General features: G+C 40.6%; 1 protein-coding gene across 4 annotated transcripts in view; it reads right to left on the reverse strand.

Moving 5' to 3' along the window:
• Rftn2 (raftlin family member 2) overlaps positions 1–19,422 on the reverse strand; it is a 77,356-nt gene that overhangs the window by 36,828 nt on the left and 21,106 nt on the right. For all 4 annotated transcript variants that reach the window (XM_069995738.1, XM_069995737.1, XM_069995736.1 and 1 more), the window contains 4 exons: positions 14,435–14,618; positions 12,396–12,510; positions 6,756–7,035; positions 4,198–4,401 (listed from right to left, as the gene is read on the reverse strand). In XM_069995738.1, the coding sequence (XP_069851839.1) occupies positions 4,198–4,401; positions 6,756–7,035; positions 12,396–12,510; positions 14,435–14,618 (783 nt within the window). The remainder of the gene's footprint in view (positions 1–4,197; positions 4,402–6,755; positions 7,036–12,395; positions 12,511–14,434; positions 14,619–19,422) is intronic.

Genomic DNA, 19,422 nt, shown 5'->3' on the forward strand with positions numbered 1-19,422 from the left:
ACTCTGGGCCTGGGCGCTGTCCCTCAGCTCTTCAGCTCAAGGCGAATGCTCTACCACTTGAGCTACAGCGCCACTTCCGGTTTTCTGGTGGTTTATTGGAGATAGGAGTCTCACAGTCTCTCCTGCCCGGGCTGGCTTTGAACCTCGATCCTCAGATCTCAGCCTCCTGAGTAGCTAGGATTACAGGCGTGAGCCACCAGTGCCCGGCTATGTATATGATTTTCTTAACAGGGCTCTCAATAACCCAAGTGCTTAGGGCTGGGAAGGTGGCTCAGTGGTAGAGTGCCTGCCTCGCATGCATGAAGCCCTGGGTTCAATTCCTCAGTATCACATAAGCAGAAAAAGCCAGAAGTGGCGCTATGACTCAAGTGGTAGAGTGCTAGCCTTGAGCAAAAGAAGCTCAGGGACAGTGCCCAGGCCCTGAGTTCAAGTCCCATAACCATCAAAACAAACAAACCTAAGTGCTTAGTGTATAGGTCTATACATAATGAAACATATTAACATGCACTCCAACTTATGGAAACTAGAGGGTCTCATTAGACCCTATATATAGTTTGTTCTTTTTCTCTGTTGTTTTTTCCTTTCTTCATGTCTCTTAGGTTTTTGCATCTCGTGTTTTGCATAATAGAAAAGGCAATATGTGAAAGGGAATCACAGAAACAGCAGAACAATGGATGAACCAAGCAACATTGAAACTCACTTGACACTACGTGGGATATGAACATTGCAAATTGTGTGTGTGTGTGTGAATGGAGAGGGAAAAGTGGGAGATAAAGAGATGGGGTAATAATGGTTAAAAACAAATGAACTTATTGCCTTACCTATGTAACTGTAACCCTCCTGCTCATCACTTTTTCAAAAAAAAAAAAAAAAAAAAAGAATGTGAGGCCCTGAGTTCTAGCCCCACTGCCAGCATCAAAACTAACTAAAGAAATAATGTGAGCCGGGCGCTGGTGGCTCACACCTGTAATCCTAGCTACTCAGGAGGCTGAGATCTGAGGATAGCGGTTCAAAGCCAGCCCGGGCAGGAGAGACGGGGAGACTCCTATCTCCAATAAACCACCAGAAAACCGGAAGTGGCGCTGTGGCTCAAGTGGTAGAGCGCTCGCCTTGAGCTGAAGAGCTGAGGGACAGCGCCCAGGCCTGGAGTTCAAGCCCCATGACCGACAAAAAAAAAAAAAAAAAGAAATAATGTGAATCACACCACAGCTCCTCCTTTAAGTCTTTAACAAAGGAACATACCTGTCACCCGGGTGGCTGCACTACTTTGTAGTTACTCAAATGTTATTACACATCTCTATGCCTCAATTTCCTCCTATGTAAAAGGAGATGAATCATATTATGGGCATGAGCCACCACATATGGCCAAAACGCTTTTGTTAATTTTGAAATTACATATATACATTTTGACATATTCATAGTCGGATTCCCTGAAGCCACATGCTGACTCCCTGACAGTAAACCATGTGCCTGGCATAGGGCCTATCACATGCATATCTCTCTGGGTGATGAAGACATACAGGATTCAACGTCCTTACTCTATCCCACCTCACTGAGATGATCTGAAATGAATATCAAGTGAAGAAATCTGAAAATAATAAATAATCAAAATATAGCTTTACATTGTGGCAGACTAAAGGAGGGTTGTTTTGTTTGCAGATGAAGTATAGGAACCTCAATGTATATGCATGTGTGTGCGTGTGCGTGCGTGTGTGCATGTGTGTGTGTTTTCAGGAGCTTTTAAAAATGCGAGTCAGCTAGGCACTCATGTCTGCAATCCTAGCTACTCAGGAAGCTGAGATCTGAGGATCACAATTCCAAGTCAGCCCAGCAGGAAAGTCCACAAGATTCTTATCTCCAATTAACCACCCAAAAGCCAGAAGTGGAGCTGTGGCTCAAATGGTAGAGTGCTAGCCTTGAACAAAAAAGTTCAGGGACAGTGCCAGGCCTTGAGTTCAGGCCCTAGTACTGGCAGAAAAAAAAACCAAACAAACAACAAAACAAAACAAAACCCAAACCAGAAACAACAACAAAAATCCAGGAAAGACTACTGAGTGAGTAGGGGAGCTTCCCAGATCTTATAACCTGTCCTCCAGGACCTTGGTGAAGTAGGTACTTTAGAAAAGAAGTTCTTTACTACCTCTCTCTCTGTTTCTTTGCGAAAGTATTTTATTCGATGTGATTTGTGATGTACTATATTTAAATTTCTGAGCAATGTCAAGTCAGGTTTTGTACTGCCATATCTCTTGGTGGTATTTGGGATGAGGACAAAAGCAAGACAGAACAGCATATGCATTGTCTCCTCATGTGCTTTAGATGTCAAGCATCCAGCATCTCAGAACAAAGCAACCAATTCAGCCCTGTTTCCTCGGACTCACTTCTCTCAGCCACACAGACATTGCTCACTATTTCCTCGCATTCTCCTGGGGAAGTCCCAAAGGACACACCCAGTGGCAAGACCCCACAGCCTGAGGTGGCTCAGTGGGGGCTTGGCATGGTTGGTCAGCAGTGTAAAATGTCTAATAAGACATTCCAGGGTGGAGGGGAGACGGAGAGCCTCCCCAGGGCTTTCTCAGTAGTTCTAAAGCTGGAAGAACAAAAGCCTCACAGTGTCTCTGGCTGGTAGCTGCTGTGGCTAATTTTATTTTCATCAGGCATGGCTCAAGGCGGGGATGCCTGAGAGATGGTGAAAAGATGCCTTTCCTTAGGCAGTTCGTTACAGACCAAAAATTGAAATGAATCCAAGTTGAACTTTTCTGGGGAGTGGAGAAGAGAAGAGAGAGAGAAAGGAGGGTGGGGCTGGGGAGGGAGGGCGGCAGGGAGAGAGAGAAACAGAGAGAGAGAACTAATATCCAACTAGATGTTCTCTAAAAGTACCAAGCTGCAGTGGTGGGAAACAAAACTAACACCAGAAATAAACAAATCCTGAGTCTAGATACAGTGGGATTCCTCCTTTCCCCCTTCTTTCTCTCCTTCTTCCTCCTCCTCCTTCTTCTTCCTTTTCTTATCATTTTCTCTCTTTTTCTTCCTCCTCTTTTTCTCTCTTCCTCCTCTTTAATTCACTTTCCCTCCTTCACTTCCTCCTTCCCTCCTTTTCTCCTTTGTTTCCTTTTTCTTTTATAAGGATAGGATTATGGCTCAGTATGGCCTTAGCGTTGTGATCCTCCTGCTTCAGCCTTCTGAATGCTGAGATTACAAGCATGTATCACCATATTTGAACCAACTTTCTTTCCCTTTCTTTCTTCCTTCCTTTCTTTCTTTCTTTCTTTCTTTCTTTCTTTCTTTCTTTCTTTCTTTCTTTCTTTCTTTCTTTCTTTCTTTCTTTCTTTCTTTCTTGTTGATCATGGGGCTTGAACTCAGGTTTATTTGGGAAAATGTTTAATCATTTTTGCAACAGACACTAATGCATCTCTACTCCAATGTATCTAAATGAGAAATGCCAGGGCAGGTTAATAAAGAGAAACCAAAGTAAATACAGGATCAAGATCTTCTCTGAAAGAATTGATTGCCTAGAATTCTATACAAACTGTCGAGTCAGGTATGTATTATATACTCAGTAGGACATGCTAATGTCCAAACCTTGGGATAATATGATAAATGTGAGCATTAGTTGTGAAATGCCAACATGAACTTCCTTGTTACAGTACTCTAGCATGTTGTCTTTGCGAAACCCTTCTAGTTAATCCCACAGTGGGTCCCGAAGGTTCCAATCCAACAGCAAACATTACATAGCAAGTCTAGAGTACACACTGGTGTCCAGTTGATCTCACTGTGGGTAAACTTTAAACCAAAGTGACACAGCTGTGTGACAAGTTGAATCTATTTCCTTGGAGTAATATCTGTCCTTTCAGCCATGAAACTCTAGAGGCAAAATCATTTTTACCAGCTTTGACAAAGTCCCCATGCCCCCCCCCCTTTTTTTTTGTCTGTCATGGGGCTTGAACTCTGGGCCTGGGTGCTGTCCCTCAGCTCTTCAGCTCAAGGAAAGCACTCTACCATTTTGAGCCACAGGGCCACTTCCAGCTTTCTGGTGGTTAATTGGAGATAAGAGTCTTATGGACTTTCCTGCCTGGGCTGGCTTTGAACGCAATCCTCAGATCTCAGCCTCCTGAGTAGTTAGGATTATAGGTGTGAGCCACCAGCTCCTGGCAAGTCCACATTCGTTAGATATAAATATATCATTAACATGAAATGTACCTTTAGAGGTCTCCCAGCATACAAAAGAATCAGTTAGAGACAAGCCTTGCTTATAATAAAAGGTAGTTAATTCTAGCCAATCAGCGTCAAGTGTACTGATGATGGATCCTTTTCTTGTTATTTTCATTGACAGGATGCCTTCCTGATAGGTCCAACAGGTCGAGTCATCATCAAAAACATTGAAGACTGTATACAACTTGTTATCTGGAGAGAGGCATTCAGAAGGAGGAAAGGGGATAATTATAATTCTATATTAATAAAAGATTCTTGTTTTTGGTGGTACTGAATTCTTTCCAGGCAGATACATTACTACTTCACCCATGCTCCCAGCTCTTTTTGCTTTAGTTATTTTGAAAATGGGGTCTCGTATTTGTGCCCATGTTGTTATGTACTGTTTTCCTCCAATTATGTTTCCTGAAGGTCTGGGAAGACGTGCATATTCTACCACACACTGTCCACCTATTCTATTAGTTGAGATGGGCTCTCAAGAACTTTTTTTTGCCTTGGATGGCCTTGAATTATCATCCTCTTGATTGCTCCCTCCTGAGTAGCTAGCATTACAGGACTGAACTACCATGCCCAGCTTCATTAAAGATTCTTAAAAGTTAAAAAAATTAATCATGAGATATTTCAAGCATACAAAGAAGAACAGAGAATAGTAAAAGCACTTGCCATTCACTTAATCAAATGTTAGCCTGCCATATTAGCTTCAAGACATGGACACACTGAGGCTACTATGTGGCATGTATGTAGTAGTATGTAGTTGCTGAATCTATCTCCAGAAATAGCTACAGCAATGAATCTGGTGTTTATCATTTTCCTGAAAGCTTTTATTTTTTCAACGCTTATTTATAAGTCTATATAATCTAAAAACATCATACACATGTTTTTCAGTTAAAAATTTTAAATTTCAATAATATTATACTGTTCTATGTTAATCTATACATTTTTTTGGTATGTGTGTATATGTGGTGTTGGGATTGAACCCAGGGAGACATGCATGCTAAGTGATCTACTGTTAAACAATACCCTAGTCCTATAATTGATTTTAAAAATTCAACATTTTGCCCTTGAAATGTAAATATCTATATAGTTTTTATTTAGTTAGTTTTACATTGCATTTCAACTAACTTCTCCCTTTTGATGGACATACACATTGCTTCCATTGTCTGTTATAACAAACATTTTCCTTGTCCTACTGAAATAGCTTTGAACTGTGATCCTCAAATCTCAGCCTCCAAGTATCTAGGATTACAGGGATGAGTCACCAGTACCCGGCTAGGAAGTTTAATCTCACTTGTATTACAGACAAAGTATTTGGATTCACAGTTTTACTAGATACTCCATCAGGTCTTGTACATACTTCCGTGATCCCCTTCCTTATTCAAGAGTGACTATAATACAACAGTTATTAGGAAGTATGTAACTAAGTAGCATATTGAACTTAGGACTTAAAAGACTAGAAGTAGATACCCCATTTGGTGAAACTCAAGGGGGAAACCAGCGTAGAGTTTGAAGGCAGATCTGAATAGAATATAGAGAATAGCTCTTTGATTACCACTCTAGTAACTATTGCTCACTCTTACTTTTTTTTAAAAATGATTTTCACATCAAAGAAAAACCAGGGCAGTTGTTAGTTAAGGAACTGGTGACGCGGGAGTGTGGTGGTGAGGTCCAGATGATGAGTTGGAAATATTCTTCCTTCAGGAGATGGTGCTTATATGGTCAGATTGATCTCTGTCTTGCACAGGATGTGGGATCAAAGGCTCAGTTAATAGCAATTAGCTTTCTAGAGCTTATTTCTGCCAGGCATTGGACACTATGTAGAACTCTTTTATTTACTTTCCACCAGAACTCTGTGAGGGAAGTCCTACAATTACCTTTCATATACAAAGAAAAGGAAGCATCATTAAACTCCAGAGCCTGTGCTGTTAAAAGCTGTATGACAGCTTTGATTTTCATAAAGCATGCCTGTAAAGGTATCAGAAAACCTTGAACAGTCAACAAATAATTTCAATTTCATGGGAAAACTTGCTAGTTGGAAAAGAAGAACAAAACAATTGTTAAAAGTTATTTTAGGTTGCAGGACTATTGTTATAAAAATTGTTTCATCATGTTGTGCTATTTTCATATTCTAGTTGACGATGAATGAAAATCAATTAATTTCAGAGGTGAAAACCATCTATGAAATGGACAAGGCCAAACTAGAATTCTCCCACACTGTTTATAAGGACAAACATAAATTAAAACAGCTTTCCTTGTCATCAATTCAGTTTTTTGGCACATGCACAACTCTCTATTCAGGAAGGGAGTTTTAGAAACTGATCTTCAGCACAAAGTTACAGGATCACTTAGAGAGACATAAGGTCTGAATCACTGCTTTGCAATATTTCCAGATACAAGAATTGTTTAAAAAAAATCACAAGTTTATGTTAGTTCATTTGGTCTTTATCCTCTTTAGAAATTTACTTGGCCTCAAATTTCCTTTCGAAAACTCCTGGAAAGTGCATTTGGCTAAATTTAATCTAAGAATATATTCTATTTATCTTGACTATTACCTTCTCCAGTTTTGGGTTTAGGGGAGCTGGGGCTGCCATTTTGTTCAATTTGACACTGTAGGCTTTCGTGATGAGGGTCTTCTTCAATTCTGCTTTTAGATGATTGCCTGCTTAAGGTTCCTTCATTCCAACTTCTGCAGTTTTCATCCGGACTGTGTCTCACACGCAGCATTGGTTCTATGTCTCCATCATGGCTGGTCCCATTACAGCATTTAGATGGTGAAGAATGCTGGGATATAAATCCAACAAATCTCATTCCTCTTTTAGCAGCAACATTAATCTGAGGTTTACAGAGAGATGGCAGAACAGAATGTTCACTCCATTTAGGTAGGTTAATTTATCAGTTAAATTTTAGCTTTATTGAGGAAACTATTAGAAGAGAATGAATTGACCAGTAACTAAGGACACATCCATGAACTAATTAATCACCTAAAAAAATAACACTGGTCTTTAAGAGAAAGAATATACTTCAGAAATTATAAAAACAGCAATCATTGTTTGGGAAGAATTTGGAATTTTATACATGATTTTTGAAGCAATGATCTTTCCAGTTGGAGCAAAGTTAAGAATTATTATAGAACGCCTCCAAAATAACATTAACGTATACATCTTCATGATTAGAGGAGACATTGACTTAACTGCAAAAATACAGGGGTTGGAGGTATGGCTCAGGTGGTACGGCACCTGTCAATGACTATAAAGCATCAGATAGAGAGGTGGAGTCCCAGTCTTGGTTGGAAAAACAAAAAGGAAAAATATAAAAACAAAAAACCCCTGAAAGCATACAGAGCATTATTTGCTTGATGTTGATAGGGAAAATATCAAAGACTAATTTTTGTAGATGTGTACATAAAACATAAGCTTAATTCATAGCACAGTTCCAATGAAACTTTCTGATCTTAATATATTTCAACTTAATATTGATGTCTTTTATCCGGTCTAAGATACATATAACAAATTCAATCCTGTTGATTAAAAAGAATAGAAATTGAGAAACAGAAGGGTAAACAAAGGAGGAGGCTGCAATGCTTGGTAAGAAATGTATGCATTATCCTGCCCATGTAATTGTAGCCCCTCTGTACAGTATGTTCTCAAATAAAATAAAATTAAATTAAAAAAAAAGAAATTGTGAAACAGATGATACAATGCCAGAGAAATATCTAAAGACTATCTTGTTTTTCTTTTCTTTTTCTTTTTTGGTGGTCGTGGGGCTTGAACTCTGGGCCTGAGCGCTGTCCCTCAGCTCTTCAGCTCAAGGCCAGCGTTCTACCACTTGAGCCACAGTGCCACTTCTGGTTTTCTGGTGGTTTATTGGAGATAAGAGTATCACAGACTTTCCTGCCCCCGGCTGGCTTTGAACCGCGAACCTCAGATCTCTGCCTTCTGAGTAGCTAGGATTACAGGCATGAGCCACCAGCACCAGGCCAAGAATATCTTAAGAGTGGTTATTTTCTCTTTCACTCTCTCCTTCTTGCCTTCCCTTGGAGATAAGAGTCTCAAGGATATTTGAATTTTAATCCTCAGATCTCAGCCTCCTGAGTTACTAAGATTACAGGCATGAGCCACTAGCTCCCGGCTCTCTCATTTTTGAGTTTGAACTCAATCCTAGAACTTGCTAGGCAGGTGCTCTATCCCTTGAAACAAATTCTCTTAAAGTGATTATTTTCATATTCAAGCACTTTTAGCATTGATATATTTGTAAGATTTAGGTTTCTTTGAATGTAGACTGTAAATTTGTAAATTTAATGTATATTCTTCTCTGTTTCTGCTTTATTTAAAAATTCTATTTATGTGTAATTTGTGTGTGTGTGTGTGTGTGTGTGTGTGTGTGTGTGTGTGTGTGTGTGTGTGTGTGTGTGTGATGGGGCTTGAACTCTGGGCCTGGGCGCTGTCCCTCAGCTCTTCAGCTCAAGGCAAGCACACTGCCACTCGAGCTACAGTGCCGCTTCTGGTTTTCAGGTGGCTAATTGGAGATAAGTGTCTCACAGACTTTCCTGCCTGGTTGGCTTTGAACTGTGATCCTCAGATCTCAGCCTCCTGAATAGTTAGGATTACAGGTGTAATCCACCAGCACTCTGTATGTAATTCTTTTTTTCTGTGTTCAGTTGGTGGATCTTTTTAGGGCAGGAACTGCTCTTGCATATTGTAGCACTTCCAATTATAGGTGATCTACAAGTATTTGTTACATAATTTAAAATGAAGAAGTAGTAATGTTTTCTATATGGTTGCTCTTTGAACTATTTCAATTAAGTATTTTATTTTTTATTTTTGGTCAGTTGTGGGCTTGAACTCATAGTCTGGGTGCTGCCCCTGAAGCTCTTTGCTTAAGGCTAGAGTTTTACCACTTCCAGTTTCCTGGTGGTCAATTGGAGATAAGTGTCTCATGATTTTCATGTCTGGATTGGCTTTGAACCATGATCCTCAGATCTCAGCCTCCTGAGTAGCTAGGATTACAGGCGTAAGCCACAAGCACCTGGCTCAATTAAATATTTTAAATGTTACCTGGGATGGTAAGAGAGAGTTATGATGGAAGTTGTAATTGGAAACATCTATAGTTAGAATGAAAAAAAAAAATGCCAGGAAGAACTGAAGAAAAATCAAGAGCAATGCCCAGCCAGACACTAGCGACTCACTTCTGTAATCCTAACTACTCGGGAGGCTGAGATCTGATGATCGTAGCTCAAAGCCAGAGAGGGAAGACAAATTTGTGAGACTCTTCTCTCCAATTAACCAGTAAAGGCTGGAGGTGGAGCCATGGCTTACGTGGTAGAGCAGCCTTGAATGAAAAAGCCACGCAAGGACATGAGGGCCTGAATTCAAGCTCCAGTACTGGCACTAACACACACACACACACACACACACACACACACACACAACAAAACAACAACAAAAACCCTCTTTACACTAGGCAGCCCCTCAAAAATAATATTTGGCATTCATCTATTGCTCTTATTCACACCAGGGTAAGGTTCAGATTTTATGTGCTGTTTCCTTTTCTCTTCATAAGATAACCCCATTCCTCTAATTGCTGAAATAACAGTTCTTTCCTGTTGAGGCAGAGCTTTCACTGTATCCAGGAAGCCAAATACAAAATAAAGACTCCGAGGGCTATTTAGTTAGGCTAAATTAGTAGCTGTATTTTAGTTTGCAAAAGAAGATGTCGGGGTGGATTTATTCCCAGAAAAACATTTCCCAGAATAGTAGTAGTAAACAGTATGTGTATTTTGTTTATACAAATCTAGTCTCAAAGACCCTTTCTAAAGGCGCTTATTGAATGCTGGCTTTAAACTTAAATATTATTAACTGCTTGGACTGGTTGTATAAAAACCACAGTTAATCGTACACACATGGTTCTATAAAGCTTGTCAGCAGCAATGAACAAGCGAATATGTTTCATAATTTTTTATTTTATTCTCTATTTTTGTTTTAAGGCAGGGTCTTAATTTTAGTCCAGGCTGCCCTTGAACTAGAGATCCTTCTCCTGCCTCAGTCTCCTTAGAGCTGGAATTACAGGTGGAATTACCATGTCTAGGCAAGCATGAAGCCCTGGGTTCAGTTCTTCAGTGCCACATAAACAGAAAAATCTGGAAGTGGCGCTGTGGTTCAAGTGGTAGAGTGCTAGCCTTGAGCAAAAGAAGCTCAGGGACAGTGCTCAGGCCCTGAGTTCAAGCACCAGGACTGGAAAAAAAAAAGGGTATCTGGCCAAGCACTGGTGGGTCACACCTGTAATACTAACTACTTAGGAGGTTGAGATCTGAGGATTTCTGTTTGAAGCCAGCCTGGGCAGGAAAGCCCCTGAGATTCCGATTAACCATCAAAAAACCTGAAGTGGAGCTATGGCTCAATTGGTCATGCTAGCTTTGAACAGAAAAGCTCATAGACAGAGCCCAGGCCCTGAGTTCAAGCCCTAGGACAGGTGCACACATACGTACACGCGCACACACACACGCACGCACGCACGTGCACACACGCACGCATGCACGCACGCACACACACACACACACACACACACACACACACACTAGACAGGAGGGCTGGGAAGGTGGCTTAGTGGTAGAGTGCTTGCCTTGCATGCATGAAGCCTTGGGTTCAATTCCTCAGTGCCACATAAACAGAAAAGGCTGGAAGTGGTGCTGTGGTTTAAGTGGTAGAGCACTAGCCTTGAGCTGAAGAACTGAGGGACAGCACCCAGGCCCAGAGTTCAGGCCCCACGACCAATAAATAAATAAATAAATACCCCAAACAACAACAACAAAGAGACAGGATATCACTTTCATTTATACTCATTTCCTATATATTTTGAAAATGGGGCTCCCATAAGACACATTTATTGCAGATTTCCCTTCTAACAAAAAAATATTTTTGTGTGTGTCAGTATGGGGTTTGAGCTCAGGGCCTGGCACTTAGGCACTTCACCGCTTAAGCCATACTCTTGCCCCTTTTGTTCTTTAATACTTTGAGCTAAGGGTCTCATCTTTTTGCTGTGGCTGATCTAGATTATCATCCTCCTATTTATGAGATTATAGGTATGAACTATAATAGTCAGCTATTGGTTGAGATGGTATCTCATTAAATTTTTGTCCAAACTGACCTAGAACCCCAATCATTTTGATTGCTGGGATATAGACTGGAGCTACCTCATGTTGTCTTATTATTATTATTATTGTTATTATTGTAGTAGTACTGGGTTTAAACTCAGGGCCTCCTGTTTGTTAGGCAGGACTTTAGCACTTGTTCCATGCCTCCAGCCCTTCCATGTGACTGAACTTTTTTTTCTGATATGTCTTCTCTGTTTCGTTGTTCCTCATTTTATGTTTTAAACTCTGTATAATTTGGTACAAACCCTGAATATTTTCTCTCTCTCTCTCTCTCTCTCTCTCTCTCTCTCCCCCTCCCCCCCTTTGTGCCAGGACTGAGATTTAAACTCAGGCTACACTACAACTTCACTTTTGGCATTTTGGTGATTAATTGGATATCAGAGTCTCTTGAACTAAGCCTGGGCAGGATTTGAACCAGGATTCTATGATCTCAGCCTCTTAAATAGCTCAGATTACAGGCATGCACCAAGGTACACACTGTATTCTTTTTCTTTTTCTTTCTTTCTTATTTTTTATTGTTGTGATAAAGGCTATATACAGAGGGGATACAGTTACATAAGCCAGGTAATATGTGCATTTCTTTTTAGACAATCTCACCCCTTCTCTTGCTCTCTCCCAGTTTTCCCCTCCCATCCTCACCTACAAGTTGTATGTTCATTTTTAACATAGTGTCTTGTGAGGCCCTGTTCTTTTTATTTTTATTTTTTGTTTTTTTGGTTTTTTTTTTGGGTCATGGGGCTTGAATTCTGGGCGTGGGTGCTGTCCCTCAGTTCTTCAGCTCAAGGTGAGCACTCTACCACTTGCGCCACAGTGCCACTTCTGGCTTTCTAGTGGTTTTTATTGGAGATAAGAGTCTCACAGACTTTCCTGCCTGGCTGGCTTTGAACTATGATCCTCAGATCTCAGCCTCCTGAGTAGATTACAGGCGTGAGCCAACGGCGCCCGGTGACCCTGTTCTTTTTAAAATAAGGAAAGAAATGGATAAAGAAGAAATATCAAATGCTTCTCAAAATCCCATGAAAAATGTACTTATATGTAGTACCTTTTCTATCAATTCTTTCGCTATGTCATTTGTTTGTGTCTCGTAAGTTAGAGGACATTCCTCAATCACAAGTCTTGGGCGTCTTTGTCCACTGGATGCTGCTGAGTGCTTTGGGCTGTAACAGAGAAAAGATATTCAGGACTGGAGGTCAATTGCTGAAGACCAGCTATTTCCTTCATGTGAAGATGAGTGAACAAGTTTAAGACAATCTTTTTTATTCTTTCAACTCCGAGGACCATCTTCTCATATAAAAATACCACACATAGTGACTTTGATTAGTTTAAATGTCCTTGATTTAAACTTCTAGAAATTGATAATTTAAACTGAAAGAAAAGCTTTATATTTGTTGCTTTAATAAAAGTTATAAGAAATGCTTTACACAAGTCTTGGAGCTTGAACTCAGGGCCTGGGCACTGTCCCTTAGCTTTTTAGCTCAAGGATGGTGTTCTACCACTTGCGCCACAGCTCCATTTCTTTTTATTTTTGCCAGTTGTGAGGCTTGAACTCTGGGTCTGGGCGCTATCCCTCAGCTCTTCAGCTCAAGGCTAGTGCTCTACCACTTGAGCCACAGCGCCACATCCAGTTTTCTGCTGGGTTATTAGAGATAAGAGCCTCACGGACTATGCTGGCTGGGCTGGCTTTGAACCCTGATCTTCAGACTCAGGTCTCCTGAGTAGCTAGGATTACAGGCATGAGCCACTGGCCCCCAGCCCACAGCTCCACTTCTGGCTCTTTGCTGGTTAATTGGAGAAGAGTCTCACAGACTTTTTTGCCCAGGTTGTCTTTGAATCGTGACTCTTGTATTACAGATGTGAGTCCAACTATTTTCATCCTTCATTGAAGTACCTTACCATTAAATTTTAAAAAATCATTTCCAGGCACCAGTGGCTTACATCTGTAATCTTAGCTATTCAGGAGGCTGAGATCTGAGGATTATGGTTCGAAGTTGTACCCAGCAGGAACGTCTGTAAGACTCCTATCTCTAATAAACTACCCCAAAAAGCAGGAAGTAGAGCTGTAGCTCGAGTGTGTACAGCACTAGCCTTGAACAAAAAAAGCTCAAGGACGTGCCTAGTACTGGGGGGAAAAAAGTCAAATTTGCAACTTTGACAAAAATGGTTGCATAATTTGAAAAAAGTATCTTTCAAACATATTTTAGACTGATGTCTTTGGCTCATACCTTTAATTCTCACTCCTCAGGAGGTTGAGACCCATGGATCATAGTTTAAAGCCAGCCCAGGCAGAAAAGTCCATGACACTCCTATCTCTAACTAACCAGCAAAAAGCTGGGGGTATAGATATGGCTCAAGAGGTAGAGCCCAAGCCTTGAGCATAAAAATCCAGGCAAAGCTGGGCGTTGGCAACTCACACCTGTAATCCTACCTACTCAGGAGGCTGACATCTGAGGATCACAGTTCAAAGCCAGCCGGGGCAGGAAAGTCCGTGAAACTCTTATCTCCAATAAACCTCCAGAAAACCAGAAGTGGAGCTGTGGTTCAAGTGGTAGAGCACTCTTCTTGAGTGGAAGAGCTGAGGGACAGCACCCAAGCCCAGAGTTCAAGCCCCACAACCAACAAAAACAAAAACAAAAAAACCACTCCCCTCTCCAAACCCCCCCAAAACCCAGGCAAGTACACGAGGTCCTGAGTTCAAACCACTGGCATCAAAAATAAAGTAAAATAAAAAAATTAAATTAAGAGGGAAAAACTGGGAGAGTGTGAGAGAAGGGGTAACATTGTTCAAAAAGAAATGTAATCTTTTTTTTTTTTTTTTTTTTTAAGCCAGTGGTGGGGCTTGAACTCCAGGTCTGGGCACTGTCCTAGAGCTTTTTCCACTCAAGGTTAGTACTCTACTACTTTGAGCCACAGAATCACTTCTGCTTTTCTGATGGCTAATTGGAAATGAGTCTCACAGACTTTCCTGCCCAGGCTGGCTTTGAACTGTGGTCCTTAGATCTCAGTGTTCTGAGTAGCTAGGATTAGAGGTGTGAGCCACAAATACCTAGCAGAATAATTAATTTCTTGCCACACTATGCGTACCTTAGTTTTGAGCGTGATAAAACCACCCTGTAAAGGTAACTTGCTGGTAGGTGTTTTCGGGGTCCCACAGGTTGTATAATAGGATGAATGGCCCCAACGATATATCCTTTAAGATAATAGTCTTCCACTTTTGTTGCTATATCCAAAATTGAATTGATCTTGATGACTTCTGGGTTTGATGAAGCTGAAATATCAAAAGTGAAGGGGTATTTTCATACTTATGCATTGCACTAACATGTTATGTATTTTCTAAACTTCAGAAAAAAGAAAGGGTAATCTTAAACTTCAGAAAAAGCAAGGGTAATCTCATGAACTGGTAGATGTATAATTTTATCATGTCTTTTCTTTTTGTCATTTTTTCATGCTGGAGATTGACCTGATGCTGATTGTCTAAACTTAGGAGGTTGGCTAGGAACACAGGAGGAAGGGTCCGAGGAAATGTTTCCCATCACATTAATACCCATACATTGGAACAGAAATCCACCATCTGTGTGCATTCAGACTAACTTAAACTAAAACAGAGCAGTCAACAAGAGTTACCCAAACTAGGATGAATCCATGTCTTTTAATTTTCTTTTTTTCTTTTTTTTTGGGGGGGGAGGGGTCCGGTCGTGAGGCCTGAACTCTGGGACTGGGCGTTGTCCCTCAGCTCTTCAGCTCAAGGCTAGCGCTCTACCACTTGAGCCACAGCGCCACTTCTGGCTTTTTTTCTTTTTTCTTTTTTTTTTTCTTTTTTTTTTTTTTTATGAATTGATTTAAATCTTTTTTTTTTTTTTTTTGGGGTCCGGTCGTGGGGCCTGAACTCTCGGCCTGGGTGCTGTCCCTCAGCTCTTCAGCTCAAGGCTAGCACTCTACCACTTGAGCCACAGCGCCACTTCCGGCTTTTTTCTTTTTGCTTATGTGGTGCTGAGGAATCGAACTCAGGGCCTCAGGCATGCAAGGCAAGCGCTCTACCACTGAGCCACCTTCCCAACCCTTTCTTTTTTCTTTTATGTGGTGCAGGGGAATCGAACTCAGGGCCTCATGCATGCAAGGCAAGCGCTCTACCACTGAGCCACCTTCCCAGCCCTGTCCTTTAATTTTCATCCTCTTTTGGAGTTAATGTTCTACTTCTAATCATCCTTATGAATAGAAAAGCAAAGAGAATAATCCTGGGTTTTGAAGAGACAGCTAAATGTCTGTGTGAATGTCAAACATCCCAGTCCTGCTGTGTTCCGTGGCAACCATGCCGTCATTCATGTCACTTTACTCTTTTTAGAATCTGGACTATTAACCTTGAATTTGAGACAAAGGAACCGAAAAAGCATCCAATAAGATGGAACAAACTCCTATGACTAGGAGTTACTTAAACTCTAGTAACTTAAACTTCTTTTTAAAACAATGCACTAATTCTACAAAAACTAACAATTAGTCTTTTAATGGATTGCACTGCATACTATATAAAACGGGAGTGATTTAACATGATATAAAAGAACCTTCAGTTTGGCCTCTGCCTGAAGATCAGACTTCACCTTTGGCAGCCGGTTTTCATCTTTCCTGTATATCATACTTCCACATGTCAGAACTATCCCGGGAGTGTTGGAACCCACCATTCTGTTTCATGACACTAGCCTTTATTTTCTTCCCAATTCAGCCTCAGCTCTCTGATTCCTTCCTCTGTGCTGTATATTCTTTTTTTGTTCTGTGCTGTATATTCTTCTACTAGATATTTACTTATTCAGATGTCTGTCTTGACTGTTAGGCTGAGAATTGTTTAAGGGCAGGAAACTTACCTCAATCATGTCTTTCTATGTTTTATATGTGCCTTGGTTCATTATGTTAACTTGGAAATACTTATTTGTTAGGGCAACAAACATGCAAAATGAGTGCATAAAAGTACAAGTATTGCAACTCAAAAAATCATACCCTTTCCCAAACTAATAAACCAATCAATAGGGCAATGGAGCTAAAGAGAGACTTCTCAGTAAAGAATTAAGAATGGTAAATAGACACATGAGGAAATACTCAACATCTCTTTCCATAAAGGAAACGCAAATCAAAACAAGTTTGAGATTCTTTTTCATCTCAGGTAAGACTGGGCAAGATCAAGAATTGAATAACAACAAATGCTGGTGGGGATGTGGGGGGAAAAGGAACACTATTGCACTGTTGGTGGGAATGCAAACTAGCACAACAACTCTGGAAGGAGGTTTAGAGGTTCCTCAAGAAACTGAACCTAAGATCTATTGTAGGAGCCAGCCAAAACATAATAAGCCAGGATACCATAAAGACACTTACACATCCATGTTCATTGCTGCACTATTTACAATAGCCAAATTATGGAAACAGCCCAGATGCCCTACAATGGATGAGTGGATAAAAAATGGGGTACGTATACACAATGGAATTTTATTCATCCATTAAAAAGAATAATATTATGTAATTTGCAGAGAACTGGATAAACTTAGAATAAATCATGCTGAGATAAAGCAAGCTCAGGGAGACTAATGGTACATGCTTTCTCTCACATATGGAATCTAGATCTAAAATACATCAGGACATGATACATTATATAAGGACTCCACATATTTACACACAGTCAGACTAAAGGAGGATACCTTTAGGGGAGGAGCCCAAGGGCATAACTCCTCTGAACATTTAAAACGCTATTTATCAAAACAGATTCCAGGAAATGGAAAATTTTTGTTGTATCATATGATTCAGTAATCAACTTGTAAGGGATTCAAATCAATGAAACTTGATTCTCAAAGAGATAACTACATTTTCATGCTCATAGCATTTTCATAGTAGTCAAGAAGTGAAAGCAATCTAGGTGTCTATTCATAGCTGAATGGATAAACAAAATGTGGCCTATACACACTCTAATATTTTTCAGTCTGAAAAAAGGAAGAAAATAGACATGCTCTGGAGGATCATGCCTGAAATCCTTGCTACTCAGGAGGCTGAGATCTGAGGATAGCATTTTTTTTTTGTCAGTCGTGGGGCTTGAACTCTGGGCCTGGGCGCTGTCCCTCAGCTCTTCAGCTCAAGGCAAGCGCTCTACCACTTGAGCTACAGCGCCACTTCTGGTTTTCTGGTGGTTTATTGGAGATAGGAGTCTCATGGTCTCTCCTGCCCGGGCTGGCTTTGAACCGCGATCCTCAGATCTCAGCCTCCTGAGTAGCTAGGATTACAGGCGTGAGCTAACAGTGCCTGGCTCTGAGGATAGCATTTTGAAGTCAGCCTGAGCAGGAAAGTCTGTGAGAGTCTTATCTCCAATTAATCACAGAAGAGCACTTAGAATGGTTGTATAAAAGTCCTAAAAGTTAAGAAAGAAAATCTAACAAAGAAAGACATTCTAAAATCTTTTCTTAAGATCACAACAGAGTTTCTTTCTGGTCTAATTTTCATCATCATGAAAGGGTAAGGCTATTGTCATGAGTTTTCACACACATCTACACACACACACACACACACACATACACAAATGATATCAGAAGGGATTTCACATAGAAACCTAGAAGAGTTAAAAAGGAAGAAAAATCTTGTCCATCAACACTTATTTAATAAGCACCTTTAACATTAATTTATATCAAGACAATATTCCTTCTGGGTTTACTGCTTTATAGGACCATTCAGTGGTACCATTCAGATTTGTGCTTTTTAAAAAATAAATATTTAGGCTGGGCACTTGTGGCTCATGGCTGTACTCCTAGGTATTCAAAGACTGAGATTTGAGAATTATGGTTCAAAGCCAGCGCAAGCAGGAAAGTGCATGAGACTCATCACCAATAAACTACTCAGCAAAAGCCAGAAGTAGTACTGTGACTCCAGTGATAGAGTGCTAGCTTTGAGCAAAAGAAGCTTAGGGACAGCATCCAAGCTCAGAGTTCAAGCCCCAGGAGTGGCAAATAAAAAATAAAAAATAAAAAAATAATTAACATCTCGCATAGGATAATAATCCCTGACGGAAACATCCTGAGAGTACTACTCTACTATGTAAACCACACCTCCATTTCTGACTTTTTGTTAATTAATTGGAGATAAGAGTTTCATGGATTTGCCCACCCGGGCTGACTTTAAACATTGATCCTCAGATCTCAGCCTCACTTAGTGGGATTGCCAGTGTGAGCCACCAGGGCCTGGCTCTTAATAACATTTTAAACTATGCCGAGAGTAGAGTCTTTTGGACTCTTAGGTGCTGAAACCCAACTCAGTTTGGGGATGGGAGAAAGAGCTGAGTGCACAGTCAGGAGAAATTTCCACCAGTGCTCAGCAGGGTGAAAACTGGCCCCTCTCTGGCTCAGCATTTTGGACCAGGTCTTTAGTTGGGGCTTTCATAAGATCAGGGGCTCTTGGACTTTTATTATTATTATTTTTTGTGATTGTCTTGGGCCTTGAAGTCAGGGACTGGGTGATGTTCGTGGGCTTTTTTTTTTTTTCCTCTCAAGGTTAGTGCTTTACCACTTGAGCCACAGCTCCACTTCTGGCTTTTTGCTAGTTATTTGGTGATAAAAATCTCACAGATTTTCCTGCCTGGGCTGGCTTTGAATCGAGATCCTTAGATCTCCACTTCCTGATTAGGAATTACAGTGTAGGATTACAGTGTAAGACTGGTACCCAGCCTTTTTTCTGTTTGTTTTACTTTTGTGGGTTGAACTACCAGCCTCGTGCCTACTGAGCAGGTGCTCTACCTTGCTCTACCCACAGCCCCCTTTCCTTATTCTTAGAAAACTCTTAAAAAGTAGGTATTATAATCATTCTCAGATGTAAAAAAAACCCCAAAGCCTCAGGAAGAAAAAGATGAGGCAATTTCCTCAAATTGCTAGTAAAGTGTGAGGCTGCTCTTGAACCCAGACAGAAAGAGTTGAAGGCCAGAACATTCCAGCACTTCTGGGAAAGTAAAAGTTCAGGGATTTGGATTATATTGTTTCAGAGTCTGAGAATTCAGAAACAAGATAGGAAAAAGCATTTAGACCAGGGTAAGTTGGTAAGTAATTTAATGTATG

This window comes from Dipodomys merriami, unplaced genomic scaffold (genome assembly GCF_024711535.1).
Source record: "Dipodomys merriami isolate MVZ:Mamm:240054 unplaced genomic scaffold, mDipMer1.0.p SCAF_49, whole genome shotgun sequence".
NCBI lineage: Eukaryota > Metazoa > Chordata > Mammalia > Rodentia > Heteromyidae > Dipodomys > Dipodomys merriami.